At 39.3% G+C, this 14,662-nt stretch overlaps 1 protein-coding gene across 2 annotated transcripts in view; it reads right to left on the bottom strand.

The window, feature by feature from the left end:
* LOC149321473 (FYVE, RhoGEF and PH domain-containing protein 3-like) overlaps window positions 1-14,662 on the bottom strand; it is a 130,762-nt gene that overhangs the window by 33,758 nt on the left and 82,342 nt on the right. For both annotated transcript variants that reach the window (XM_089522854.1, XM_089522865.1), the window contains exons 5-9: window positions 12,469-12,561; window positions 7,739-7,875; window positions 5,867-6,023; window positions 3,006-3,144; window positions 6-64 (exon numbers count right to left, since the gene is read on the bottom strand). In XM_089522854.1, coding sequence (XP_089378980.1) covers window positions 6-64; window positions 3,006-3,144; window positions 5,867-6,023; window positions 7,739-7,875; window positions 12,469-12,561 — 585 coding nt within the window. The remainder of the gene's footprint in view (window positions 1-5; window positions 65-3,005; window positions 3,145-5,866; window positions 6,024-7,738; window positions 7,876-12,468; window positions 12,562-14,662) is intronic.

The following is a 14,662-nucleotide window of genomic DNA, read 5'->3' as shown; positions in this document are numbered from 1 at the left end:
CTCACCATCTTTCGGATGGCTGCATTTGAATGGTTTGCTGCAGTAGAAATGAGCTCCAGTGATTCTGAAAGAGAAGCATGAGCAGTTATACATTCTTAAGATTGCTATCAGTTAATATACAGTTTTTATTTCCCTGGCATGCACAACTCAACTTCAAAATAGCTGATGCACAGAAATAGCTCATTTGTTAGGAGGAACTCGTTCATCATATTCCTGATCTTGTTCAGGTCAAGTGTGCAAGTAAAGAGCATTTCATTTAAAACCACAGGTTAAGAAAATAAAAATAAAATCTCAGCCAGAACACAATGGGCAAGGATGTCAAAGAAGAGTACTTTTTCATTAACTCAAAGCTAAAGATCAAATAATTTACTGACAACAAGGTATTTGTTTCTAAAAATTGTGGAACAGCTTGGTGGGTTTAGAGGAGATAAACCAATGTATTAATGCATAAAACTTATTTGTGGCAAGTTATTTTGCTCAGGTGCAGCCCTATATCTTTGAACAGCTTCCTATTTATGCTTGTGAGAACAAGAATTTCTGTTCCTAAAAGTATGGTTGGGATTAATATAAAATAATCACTGTGTAGTCTAAGATTTATCCTCTATGTACTTTTGTATTTTTCACTTCTAACACTATATGCTTTTTGACCTCTTATTCTCAATATACATACTCATTAAATTTCTTTCACATGTAACACTAAACAATGATTTAGTGCTACACTAATGAGATTAAATGTCAGTGAACAAAACACCAAGCCTGCTGCTCCTCAGACAAAGCAGAGAAACTGAGTTTTAAGAGAACTGACATTCACTGTTAATGAAAATTGGCATATTGTTACACATGCATCTGAGGGCATGATTTAAATCAGAGTTAGTTTCCAGACAAGCCAGCTTTAAACTAGGGCTTCTTTAGCTGGCTTGTTCAACTACCTTTGCTAATTGATTTCTGGCTTCTATATAATAGCACAAACCAAGTTCCCTAGAAAGTGAAATGAACATGTGATGAAAGTCCTTGTCCTAGCCATGGGTGATTTGGGGAATGCCTGACCCTGATGTTCTGTTCAGGCTCATGCAAACTAGATCAAACTGGAAGCTACTTATAGTAAATGTTTCCCTCTTCTGTTAGATAGGATCAGCATAAAGCACTTCTACTCCACATTACTTGAACTTTGATCTGCAGAGGGAAAACAACAAGGAACTTGATGCCATATTAGCATTTTAGCATGCTAACCTTTCAGAAAGTGTACTACTAACCATGTAGTAGGTGGAAGATTCATCTCTACAATTATCATCTCAAGTGGATGTGACAGCCAGGAGTGCTTGGTAACAACTTTGGTTGATACGCCAACTGTGTCCTACCTGGACCAAAAAGACCTTGAAACAGTGGTACACGCATTGGTAATCTCTCATCTTGATTTCTGTAATGCACTCTACATGGGGCTACCCTTGTACCAAGTTCGGAAGCTTCAATTGGTTCAAAATGTGGCAGCCAGATTGGTCACCAGGTCGTCCAAGTTTGACCACGTAACACCTGTCCTAAAATCTCTTCACTGGCTGCCAATTAGCTTCCGAGCACAATAGAGTCCAAGGTGTTGGTTATTACCTTTAAAGCCCTACATGGCTTGGGTCCGAGTTACTTGCGGGAACACCTCTCCCTACATAATATGCTCCGCACTGTCACAACAACTTGGAAGAATTTATTAGAACATCAACCAACCAGATTTGTAATGACTTCCCAAAGAGCCGTCACTATGGCTGCTCCAAAATTATGGAATAGTCTTCCAGAAGAGATCCATCTTATTGTCTCCTTGGAAGCATCTATGAGGGCACTTAAGACAGATCTCTTCCGGCGAGATACCCACCTGACCTCCTGGAAGGAATACTGTTCCACTTTCTGACCACTGTATAATTGTATTGTATTATACTGTTATATGATGATGACAAAGTTTTAATGTAATAATTTTACTGTATATTATTGTTCTGTCTTTGTATGTATTTTACTGGGTTGTGATTGCGCCTCGATCCATTCGGGAGAGGTGAAAAAATATAAATAAATTGTTGTTCTTGTTGTTGTTTCATTGCACCATGAATGCAGCATCTGTATGCTTTGGAAAAGGAGAATTGGAGCTTATCACTTGGCATTTTAAATTGGCTGCAGCCTTGTGGGCTGCAACCAGGATGTGGGATAGAGGCAGGGATTACTGCACACTAAATCGCCACTGAATCGCTGGCCGCCATCAGCCTGGGTCCCAAGCTGAACTCCACCAGCAATTTTTAGAATTTAGAAAGCTTTCTGACTTCTAAAAAGTGCTGGCAGAGCACGGCTTCGACCCGGCTGGGACTCGGGCTGATGGTGGCCGATGATTCAGTGGCAATTTACTGTGCGATAATCCCCGCCTCCATCCCACATTCCGGCTGCAGCCCGGGAGGCTGGAGCTGATTTAAAACGGGAAGCAATAAGTTCCTACATGAAGAGGCCTGGGAATTGTACAGTAAAAATAGTTTATTAGACTTGTAGGAGAAAACAGATATACATGCAGTCAATAAAAAGGCATTGCTCATGTGTATTAAATATGGTAACATATTATGAGCATTAAAAAGATATAGAAGCCTTGAGATAAAGAGCCCTTTCACAGTACACAGTACATATTTATAGCACTACATGCTTCCATTTTAAATGTCAGTTGTTATCCTAGGGAACCCTGGATCTGTAAGTCTAGTGAGGCATTAGAGGATCTCTCTGGATCAGAATTTAAAACATTGCTCCCTACACTGCAAGTTCCAGAATTCCATAGGATGCAGCCTCGGCAGTTAAAGTGGTATCAAAGTGCTATAATTTATTAGGTTTGATTTTTACAGGTTTTAACACCAAAACACATGTATAACCATGTTGAGTACTGATTCTGGGGAAAGGGGGAATATAAATAAAAGGGATAATAGTAACAGATAACAATTTTACACTACTAACTCATTGGTCCCAACAGTATTGAAGAAAATTGTACATACTTTCAGCATCTTTCCTATCTGGTGACTCTCCAGGCAGTTTTTTAAGATAATCCTTCAAGAGAAGCTCATAACGTGGAATTCTTTGCACAGGTTCCAGCATGTGATGCTGTAATGTGAGGTTCCCACAAACATCCTGTTTCTGTAATCAAGCCAAAAATAAAAATTGTTCTGGCTAATTAAAAAAAATAAACTTAGCATCTTCATTTACTCTCAAACCAGTACAAGTAGAAACTGATAGTCTTTACATCTGAAAAAAATGATTAGGATGATAGGTAGATGTTTATAGTGGATCATGAATAAATAGCAAAATAAAAGAGAAAGAAAATTCAGTTTAATACGTCTTGCTGAAACTAACCCTAAGGTCATGGCCAGCATCTTAAACTAATTTCAAATCTATCCTTCTGCTACACTTCTAACCATTTCATGTTCTCTTCCGCTTTCCTAGATCAATAAAAGCAGAAACAGCTACTTAAATATTTATCACAAAACAGACTCCCCCAAAGATCTGCAAGTTAAGATGATAGATATTAATCAATGCAATGTATATGCCTAAACAGAAACCCAGATTTATCTTAATCATCCTGTGGTATATATATGAGACAATAAGGAGTTTAGCAAATTCCCAAGCTTTACCTTTGGATGTATTAAAGGTTAAATTATTGGGGGGGGGGGCAATGTATTTAAAAGTATTTGTTGACATGTGTAATCTAGTCACTTAGAATGAACATACATACATGTTTACATAACACAAACAGTAACTGTTCTTTTTTAAAAAAGCAAATTCTGACATGTATACCAAACACATATCAATTTGACCATTTACAAAAAGAATAATTTTATATGTAAAAGGAGTTAGCAGGCCAGAGACACCCGATGCATAATCACATGTGGTCTAGAATCAACCTTTATTGTTGTTATTGTTAACTGCCCTCGATTCAATTTCGACCCATGGTGACTCTGAGGATGAGACATCTCCAAGACTCCCTGTCCTCCACTGCTCTGCTTAGGTCCTGTAAACTCACACCCATGTTTTCCTTAATAGAGTCCATCCATCTAACATGTGGCCTTCCTCTCCTTCTACTTCCCACCACCTTTCCCAGCATTATTGTATTTTCCAATGAGTCCTTCCTTTTCATGATGTGCCTAAAGTACAACAGCCTCAGTTTTGTCATCTCGGCTTCCAGGGAGATCTCTGGCTGAGTACAGATTCCTCATCAGGACTATCAGATGTGCTCGTTGTATTAGTTTTCTTCATCTTTTCTTACTAACTGTTGTACTGTGTTCTGTATTTACATAGGGGCCTGTGGCTTCACAAAGGAAAGAGACATCCTGGTAATGCACATGGACACTAAATTTCCTTGAATTTGAAAATCTACCAGTGATCACATGGCCAAAGGGGGAGGTGACAGCCTGCAGATAGCCCTCCCAACCATCTGAACTATGACTAGAAACAGAAAATGCAGGCCTATGACTAACATCCTCAATTTCTTTCTCCTGTTTGCATGATGAAGAAGCCAGTGTGACTTTGAAAGCTTGCAACTTGCAATTGTACGTTTTGGTTGGCCCAATAAAGGTATCATTGTTTGGATGTTGTTGTACTGTTGTGTTCATGGTTCTTAGTTTGTTCCTATCTCCTTTTTGTTTTTCTTCCCTTTTTTCCTTTATTGCTTGTAGTGTTTTATCTGTCATCTATGTTTTCTTCTATTTCTTTTTGGCTCTTGAAAGTGTCTGTCTGCATTCTTTTATTATGTCCCTGGCTTCAGACTACAGTTCTTCTGGTTCTTGGTCTATTATGCTAAGTAATGCAAATCTCTTCCTTACACTGTCAATAAATTCTGTTGAGACATTGTTCACATCATATTTTGGTATGATGACTGGTTTTGTTTTCTTATTGAGTTTTACCTTTACTTTTTTATATGAGTAATTCATTGTCTGTACCACAGTCCTTGCATTCCATAAAAGTTACTCATGAGTCCTTGCTAGCTTCACAGCTACAGATCTGGATCCACCTGCTGTAATGCCATTTGCTCTACAGTGACATCTGTCCAAGTGTTGTGGCTGGCCTTTTTTTAGTTAGTGGAAGTTCTAATTCCTCATGTATTATATCATCTGAAATGTTACAGACATAAAGTCTTTTCTCTCTTCACATAAAACTCAATCTAAGTTGCAACCATCATCTGAATCCTGTCACATTGTCTGACATCCAGTAGACAGACAGAGTTAATAGCAACATGAGGACTTTTCTGTGGAAGTAACTTATTGCCTATTTACGGAATTCCATTCAAAGGTTTAGACTAAACCTATCCCTCCTTGGTTGTTTATTGTTAGCTGACTTCAAGTCAACTTGAACTTATAGCAACCTTGTGAATGAGGCATCTCCAATTTATCCTCTACCTCTCTGCTCAAGTCCTGTAGGCTCAGGCCCATGGTCTCCTTGACTGATTCTATCTATCTGGCACACAATCTTCCTCTTTCTACTTCCCTCTACTTTACCCAGCATCACTGTCTTTTCTAATCAGTCATGCCTTCTCATGATGTGGCTGAAGTACAACAGCCTCAATTTACTCGTCTTGGCTTCCAGGGAGAATTCAGGCTTGATTTGTTCTAGGACCCATCTGTTTTTGTCTTTTTGGCGATTCATGGTATCCTCAGCACTCTTCTTCAGCATCACATCTCTGTTGACTTAGGCTGTAAATGCACTTTTATTCTACCTGTTTTAAAATGCTTTTTAATTGGAGAGCACCTTTTTGATTTTAATTCTGTATTTTTTTTTAATCTGCAGCATTTTGTTTCATAAACTGTTTAGGACCGCTTGTTAGAGCCAAAATGTGGTATAGAAAGGATGTGACAATTAAATATACCTGTATGTTTTGAATGACGTCTTTAAAAGGAGATGATCTCTGCATCCATGTGTTCACCACGTCCATTGCTCTGTCAAAATTCTTTACATATTCTCCATACATTTTCAGAAATGGAGCAAGTTTTTGAAGGATATCTCCTAGCCTTGGATTTGTATTCCTGTAAAACAAGCAAGTTGAAAGAACATGAAAACTGGAAGCTAGCATTAGTTACTGTATATGCAAAATTATTTGGATCCAAATATCACCTTCTGTGACATGAAGGGCTTTTTTGATATCCATAAATCTTGCTGGCAGAAGGTAATGCTTGCTCTTCCCTCATATTTCCCAGCACCACATTTTACCCTGAAGGATTCGGTAATTATGCATATTTGCACTAGATTATACAAATCAATGTGGTGTATACAGAAACAACTTCAGGCTGTTCAAACTCTACAGTCTTCAGGAGTGGCCCTTTTCTACATCCCACTACCTTCCCAGACTTTGTTGGGAAGATTATGTGAAGGGGCTTTTTGGTGGCTGCTCCAAAGCTTTGTAGCTCCCTTCCTATGGAATCTGTTTGGTCTCCTTTCACTGCCAAGAGCTAGCTATTCCATTAGTTTTTTATTAACTGATTGTGAAGATGCTCTGTTTTGTTGACTTTAAATATTCTGTCTTTTAAAGAATTTTATTTTATGGTTTAATGCTCTCTGTTTCACATCCCTATAAAACTGTTTTTGTGTATTTTTAATTTCTGCTGGTTTTGATAGTTTGTAAGCCACTTTCAGTACCATTATTGGAGAGAAAGTGGGATGGAAATGAATGAAAAGTAACAGTAACAATAATAATATTATTTAAAAACAACAATTCAGCATTCTTCAATCATTTTAAGTATGTTTGAAAGCAACTCATGCCTCCTATAAAAGTGCATTTCCATTATTGCAGTGTTTATTATAAATGTGGTAAAATGTTTTTTTAATTAGCTTGTGCCATAAACAAAATGGAGAGGACTGATAAAAGTTAAATGCGGAAGGGATTATTATTTTTGCTTCTGTCTAAAAAAATTGTTCTTTTTCACCTCCTTTGGGCCCTATGCAGTCTGCTTGGGATTTCACCATTCTAGATAATTTAATGTCATCTACACTACTCAGGTTGTTTATGATCAAGTTATATAGAAGCATTGTGATTTGGGGGGAACATCATTTGATCATGCACATATACCAAGTCTATCATATGAATAAGAATCACTTCTCAGGGCTAACTTTCTTATCCCAGAGGTGTACGATCATTTTGTCCTATGGGTGCATATTGTGCCAGTTGGGGGCCACACTGAGTTATGTTTTTGTAGGAGTTTCTAGAAATGAACTTTGACGAAAGCTTTTAAACAAAGTACATACTTTAAAATAACCAAAGCATAAAACGTTCAGTACAATGTTGGTCTGACCCATGTCCTTAAAATTTTGTAAGATAGGGTGTCAAATTTTCTCACGTGGAGAGGGTCACATGAAACACTGGCCCAGAATCAACAGGATGCTAATGGTAACATCAGGATTTTAGATCCTCCCCTTGAAGCCCTCTCCAGCACTGAGAACATACTTCAAAGGATTTTCCAGCCCTACAAAGCAGGAGGGGAGCTCCAGATTCTGCAGCAGAGAGTCAAGATTCCCAAGCCTTACATTCACTCTTGTGTGAAAATTCAGTTGAGAATCCACCAATGGATACAATTTACGATTTTAGTCTTATGAAGTACTACAGAATAAATAAATGTAATGTACACAGAACTATCATATAAAGATGCTTTAACTGGATACATTTTATTATTATAGAAGTGAACATTTTTAGTTACTAGAAAGTAGTAATTTAATATTAAAAAACTGTAACACACTGTGTACTCACCACTCATCAGTAATCCTTGTTTTGAGCTCAGGTAAGAGAAACTGTTCATGGAAGCGATAGATGGATGAAATATTTGAAAAGATTCCTGTTACCACATCAGGTGGAATCCCTGCTTCATACAATTTAGTGCAAAAAACCTGTCATAAAAAACCCAGAGCAATTCAACAGATATCAGAACCAAAAGTATAAGATCTATGTTAATGCCATACATATGGAGTTTGACAGATTATTCATTGTTTTCTACAGGATATGTATTTTTGAATTGTTTTCCCAAGACATAGTCTACATAAATGCTTAGTTTGTTAAAAGGGCTCTCGGTTAAATACAGCAATATATCACTTGCAATAAATCTGCCACCTGCTTAATCTGAAAGCAACTGGTTGGTTGTTTAGAGTGGAAGATTATGCAAAAGTTACTCAAGAGTGTTCAATAGGGATGAAACATAGTATCTCAAATACAACTAAAAAGAAAAGACATTTTACATATATTTTCAAGTATATTTTTAAAATAACTTTCTGAGAAACAAAATAGATGTATGCTAAATTTTAAAAAATCTTTACAATGTGGCTCAGTGGTACTTTTCCTGTTTTCACACTAGGCGTTGCACAATCGGTTACAGTGCAACAGACATCTTTGTCAGCAATTACAGACAAATTTAACTAAGGAGGAAGTTAACAGTCCAAATTAACCACTATCAGATGGTGTTATATTTGGCTCAAAACAAAGCAATTCAGTGGAGAAACGAAGCATTCCAATTTAACAAATTTATTATGAGCTATTCCATCGTTTTTAAATTGTTTTCTTACAGGCTTGTCAAGAATGCTATCCCTTGGAAAGTTCTATCCATTACTGTTGAGTTAATAACAATACCTAACATTTCTACTGTGTTTCAAGTTTTCAGAGCTATTATTTCAATAATCTTTACAACAATCCTGTGTTACTAAGGCTATCTATGTCTTTAACAAACAGTACTCTCTCTACTTTCCAAACAGTAATTGCTTACCTGCAAAGCTCCTCTGAAGAAACCCATCTACCATATATATTTGTGTATAAGTTGCAAAATTTTAGTCAAAATATAAACCCCCAAAAACCTGGGCCAACTCATCCAGGGTCAATTAATGGGAACCAATTACATATAATTTAAAGGGGACAAAGGAGCAATTTGGCATCCAGAGAGAAGGGCTGGAAGGTCACTGGGTGTTTGGGCATAACAACCATGTTGGGGTGGAGGTGAGAAGGAGGTGGAATATAGAAGGAAAGGGCAGGAAATTATCACTATACAGTCACCAATATCATGGAGATGACACCATGAGGGAAGAGATGGTGCATGCACACACAAGTACAAACAGGAGGGGGAAAAACAGGAGTAGGTGCTGCCACTGGGACATGCCAGAAAAAGCTGCTGAGTGAGAGTGGGGATCTGCAGGGAACAACAAATGTGGCAAAAACAAGGTTTGCTTTTTGGATAAATTTTTTGTGAATATTTTCAAACTGTAATTGGTTGAATCTGTGGATGTAGAATCCATGGATATGGAGGACCGACTGTATCTTTAGGTTGAGGTGAACTGATATGAAGTCTTAGTGTTTTTTAAAAAGTAACTTCTGTTTTTCACTTGTATATTATTAGCTAGCAGCTGTGGTTAACTAGGTTATCAACATGCATGTGGGAATTCATCTTTGGGGTTGTTCTCACTAGGTGAAACCCCGCGTTCTGAATCGAATCCAAGGAGTGGAGTTCCTATTAGGATCCGATTTAAACCTAGAACGGTTCTAGAGCAACCCGCAATCGTCTCCACTACAAATTGAATTGTAGACCGGAATAAAATTTTGATTCGAGTTTTCCTCATTTAACGCGTGTTAAAAAAACACTAGGGTCTGACCTACGTTTTTCCATTGATTCGATTTAGGAACCGGAGCATTTAAATAGGAACGACAGCCTTTGAAATTGCGTTAGATGAATGGGAGGAGCGGAGTGCGATGGGGCTGTCCTTGGGGGAGTTGCCTTTTCTGTCCCCATCCGTCTGGCTGTCGCCATTTTTGCTTCCCTCACCCCTTTGTCCGCTGTGGTCTTTCAATAAGAGATAAGGATTATTTTTATTTTTTATTTTAATGGTTTACAGGCGCTTAATCTCTTCAGCGCTTTAAACACCTGAAGTCCCGGCTGCTCAAGGCTTCCCCCGGTGGATTGCAACCTCCCCTCTGTGTGGGGAGAGCCCATTTCTAACGGAGGAGAGGCAGGAAGGGAAGGCTCCTCTCAAAGAGGCATTCCCTGCCCGCTTGGGCACTGATCTCGCCCAGACAGGGAAGGGAAGGCTCCTCGCGAGGAGGCATCTGATCTCACCCAGGCAAGGAAGGGCTCTGATCAATTGGGGGGGGGGGATAGAGCCTTTCTCCCTCCATTTCTCAAATGGAATCTGCCTTCTCCTCCAACCCTGGAAAGAGAATCTTTGGGAAGAGTGCTCCCTCCCTGCTTTTCCAGCAGCCTCCTTCATTGATCTCTGTGCTCTCTGAAGGGATTCTCCCTGGCTGTCTTGGGAGACAGGATGCTGCCCTCCAAAACCTATCCCATAGTTCCTCTGGAAAGAGCTTCGCTTTTTGCCAGAAGCCTCCTTCATTGATCTCTGTGCTCTCTGAAGGGATTCTCCCTGGCTGTCTTGGGAGACAGGATGCTGCCCTCCAAAACCTATCCCATAGTTCCTCTGGAAAGAGCTTCGCTTTTTGCCAGAAGCCTCTCCCATTGATCTCTGTGCTCTCTGAAGGGATTCTCCCTGGCTGTCAATGAAATGGAAACGATGCCAAAAGATAAATCGCTTCCAAATATTCCGGATTAACGTTACGTCATTCTGACGTACTATTGATTGACAGCTCCAAATAAGGTATGGAGGAGAAGAATCGCTTTATTTAAACACCGATTTCATGCCAAGTAGGAACGCTTGCAGGTAAAAACTTCGATTTAAACAAACAGATGGGAACGATGAACAAAGCGATTCGGATAGCGGGATAAGAACAGTGTTATTTTGAATCGATTTTATTAAAAATGTTGTATTTTAAATCGTTTCAAATCTTAAGTGGGAACAACCCGTTAATGGCCTAACGGTCAGTATTCCCCACTGTTTGTTTCTCTATTCTACCTTCTTAGTAAAACTGAGCAATGAAGCACATGAGGTGGAAGCTAGGATTCTTCATAATAGAAGGCCTGGAATAAGCTATCAAAACTAACAGAAATGGAACCCTGACACGTTTAATACTATATGATTATTATATAATTCATGTAGAAATTGTCTGTGGTGGCTCCTCTTTACCCCAGGGTTCTCCCAAGCCCTCCCTAAGACAGATGAAAGAAGTGAATGTAAAGGCAATGTGAACTGAAGTAATAAGGAAAGTAATGTGGGAAGTCATTTGGTTGAATAAACACCACAGCAGAAGAACTACACACTTCCTTAGAAAAGCTTATTTCTGAATATTGTTTCTGCTTCTAGTGGCACTTCTACAGTAGAAAATTTCTGAATCAGGGCAAAAAAGAAAAACCCAGATCAATGAGAGGAAAGGTTCATTTTATGCTATTATATGACATGTACACAGACTGGAAAGAGGTGACTTTGTTACATAGTGAGAAACATATCTAGAACTGCACGTGACTTTTTCTGGGCCATATTGGTTCCCTGAGCATCAGGGTGATCTCACTGTTTGGTAAGCAATTTAGGGAACAAGGGGGTGATCTTGCAAGTTTCAAAAGAGAGCCATCTCAGTAAATTTGTGGGTGTCTGCCCTACTGCAGAAACAAAGACACTTAGGCGGGTTACAGACCGCCAAAAAATACGTATGGAATACGTATTAGGGTTAGGAAGGGGCGGTGCTTCCGCACCCCCCTAACCCTAGTACGTTTTCCATATGTACAACATGGCGGCACCCCTTCCACATGGGGGCCGCCATGTTTATGTATCGGACGCATAGCGTCCAGACGTGTTGCGGCGCCTATGACGTCGCGAATGTGCCAGCGGCGTCTCGTGACGTCATAGAGGCGCCGCAAGAAGGAGCTCCATTTTTGAGCTCCTTTTTTGCTCCGCGCGGGAGCTGCACGGTGTGGCTGCTACGGCTCCCTCATGGAGCAAGCGGCGGCGGTCTGTAACCCGCCCTAGTTTTCTCTTGTATGGCAAAGGCCTCAGTGAAAATATATGATTTAAAGCAAAACAGTCTCTGCTTGAACAAAGAACATGTGTCATTCTTTGCAGATGATCTAGTGAGAATGTTTGCCACAAAATTTGCAAAAAGATGGGTAATTATGCTCAAACTGCAGAAAAAGAGTCAATCTCATAATTTTCTGATGGGATATTTATCCCACAGTATAAAATATGAAATTCTTACAGTGTTCAAGTTGTCAATTTTTTCAGAAAATCATTTGTGTTTGGCTGCCCTTAAAAGACACACCTTCATAGCTGCTCAGCAAAGGACTGACGGTTTCTTAATTCTGTCATAAGTAAATAATAAGTGGGTGGATGTGAAACATGGGAGGAGTCATAACAACTACATCTAGAGTAGGCCTTCAAAGTGGCCCTCTGTTGTCAACATATGCATTCACTCTAGACGTGAAACTACTGCTAGAGCAGAGTGAAATGTTCTGGCGGACAGGTCACAAAAATGCGACTGGTTGCAAGTTTTAAAGGGACAATGCAAATGAAGAGATAATACATTTTAAACAAAACAACAAAATGTCATAGAAGTAGACTTACCTGATCTAGAAGATGAAGCCTTTTAACATATGCCTCTTCTGTGTGGAGAAGTTCATTTGCAATGTTAAACAGCTTTTGTGGTTCTGAACACTGCTACAAAATGAAAAATCCATTGTAAGTATATATTCCAAAGATAAAAGAAATAAAGAATCCTTTTCATACCTTTCATACCACAGTCGCCCCTCCTTTTTCATGGGGGATTCGTTACAGACCCCCTCGCAAAGTTTCACCTATATGCAAGTCCCATTGGCTTGAATATAGGGGTGGGGTGCACAGGCACGCTCCCCATTCATTCTCCCTCTGTTTGTCCCTCACACGTAAGCAAGGGACATGGGTCTGAAGTCCGTGAGAATGGAGGGAGGACTATACTTTTCTAGTAATTAATGAATGTGCTCCCAGTGGCAAGAGCGCTTCCATTTTGGTGAACTGATGAAGCAATTTGCTTTGTTCAAGCATCTAATTCTGGAGTGAATTTTGTTTTGTCTTTTCCTAAAAGACAGTGCAGTGCAACCTTCTAATAGTGGTTTTATAACCAACGAAGCTCACAGTTGGATAATCTGAAGTACACAGTTCCTTTCATGGTGCTCTTTAGTACACTGTGGAGCTTCTCTCATCCAATGAGCTGGGGAGAGTGAAGAAACCACATGCCATTATCCAAAAGTTGCTTCAGAAACACCACCACCATCACCAAAAAGGAGGGGGGAATATGTTTACGGGCCATGTTTAGGGATATTTTTTTTAAATACAGTTGGCGCTCCATGTCTACGGATTCTGTATCCACAGATTCAATTATCCATGGCTTGAAAATATTCCCCTCCAAATATTCCAAAAAGTGAATCTTGATTTTTCCACTTTGTATAAGGGACCCCATTTTACTATGTCATTGTATATAATGGGATTTGGGCAGCCATGGATTTTGGTATATCCAAATGCCAGTGGATATCAAGGGCCCACTGTATTTTCAAGCCATGGTTGAATCCGTGGATGCAGAATCTGTGACTATGGTACCACTTGATATCACTTATGAATATCAGGTGCTGTAGGCTATATTTCAGAGGAAGGAACTGTCAAAACTATCTTTGAGCATTCCTTGTCTAAGAAAGCCCTATAAAATTCATAGAGTGATCATAAGTCAACAGGAAGCTTGCAATACACACACAAGAGATGAAATGATGCTGACAAGATAGCATAACCACTGTTTCTTAACAGTCACAATCACAATAAAAAAAATTCATAATACTGACAAAGCCACTATATCCTTCAAAGAAAAACTCAGGTCCCTGTAGAAATTTTGCTTAATGAAGAAAAAGAGACCACACTGTATGATGTATAGTACGTAGTTCATGAAGTCTGTGCCAAATGAGCACTGGCATTATATGCCAAGCTCATCTGAGACAAAGACTGATGATGGTGATAAAAGATTCTAGGGAATAATAATAATAATAATAATAATAATAATAATAATAATAATAATAATAATAATGTTTATTTATATACCGCTTTTCCAAATTAGATCAAAGCGGTGTACAACAGCAAGTACAATACATAGTCAAAATAAAACATAACAGGCCTCTCTCCCCCTCAAGATGGTGGTCAAAAGGAGGGCTCTTAGTCTTTCAGGCCAGGCCTCTCTCCCCCTCAAGATGTTGGTCGGAAGGAGGGCTTCACTTCTTTAGGCAGGCAGTTGGAGCTAGCCTGCCTCTCTCCCCCCAAGATGGTGGCTGAAGGGAGGGGTTCACTTCTTTAGGCAGGCAGTTGGAGCTAGCCTGCCTCTCTCCCCACAAAGAATGGTCTGAGACCCTCTTAAGTTCCTAGCCCACAATGTCATCTCTACCCATCATAATTCATGTTCTATGCAAGCATATTCATGACTATAATTCTGTGCTGCTTGCCAAAATAGGAGGCTATTTGCCAGCTGCTAGCGAAAATAACGAAGGAACCAAAGCATGCTTGGTAGAGGCAATCATGCTATTACAAGTTGTTTGCAATTAAAAAACAATAGTCTGGTCATTTGAAGTTTTTCTCAGATGGCAACTCACCACAAGATGGCTTTTTTAATTTCATAAAAACCATATTTCAATGAGAGGTAAGTTCTTCTATGATGAGTTTGTGTATCTTTGGGTAAGAGATTACTGGGTCCTCTCTCATATTACTTGGTATTCTTCTATAAAAATTTCTTCTCTCTTCTCACCAC

The sequence above is a fragment of the Sceloporus occidentalis genome, unplaced genomic scaffold (assembly GCF_023333645.1).
Source record: "Sceloporus occidentalis isolate IW3139 unplaced genomic scaffold, rSceOcc1.0.p SCAF_1, whole genome shotgun sequence".
NCBI classification, from domain to species: domain Eukaryota; kingdom Metazoa; phylum Chordata; class Lepidosauria; order Squamata; family Phrynosomatidae; genus Sceloporus; species Sceloporus occidentalis.
Note: the sequence above shows the minus strand (reverse complement) of the source record. Positions and strands in the feature narration are given on the sequence as shown.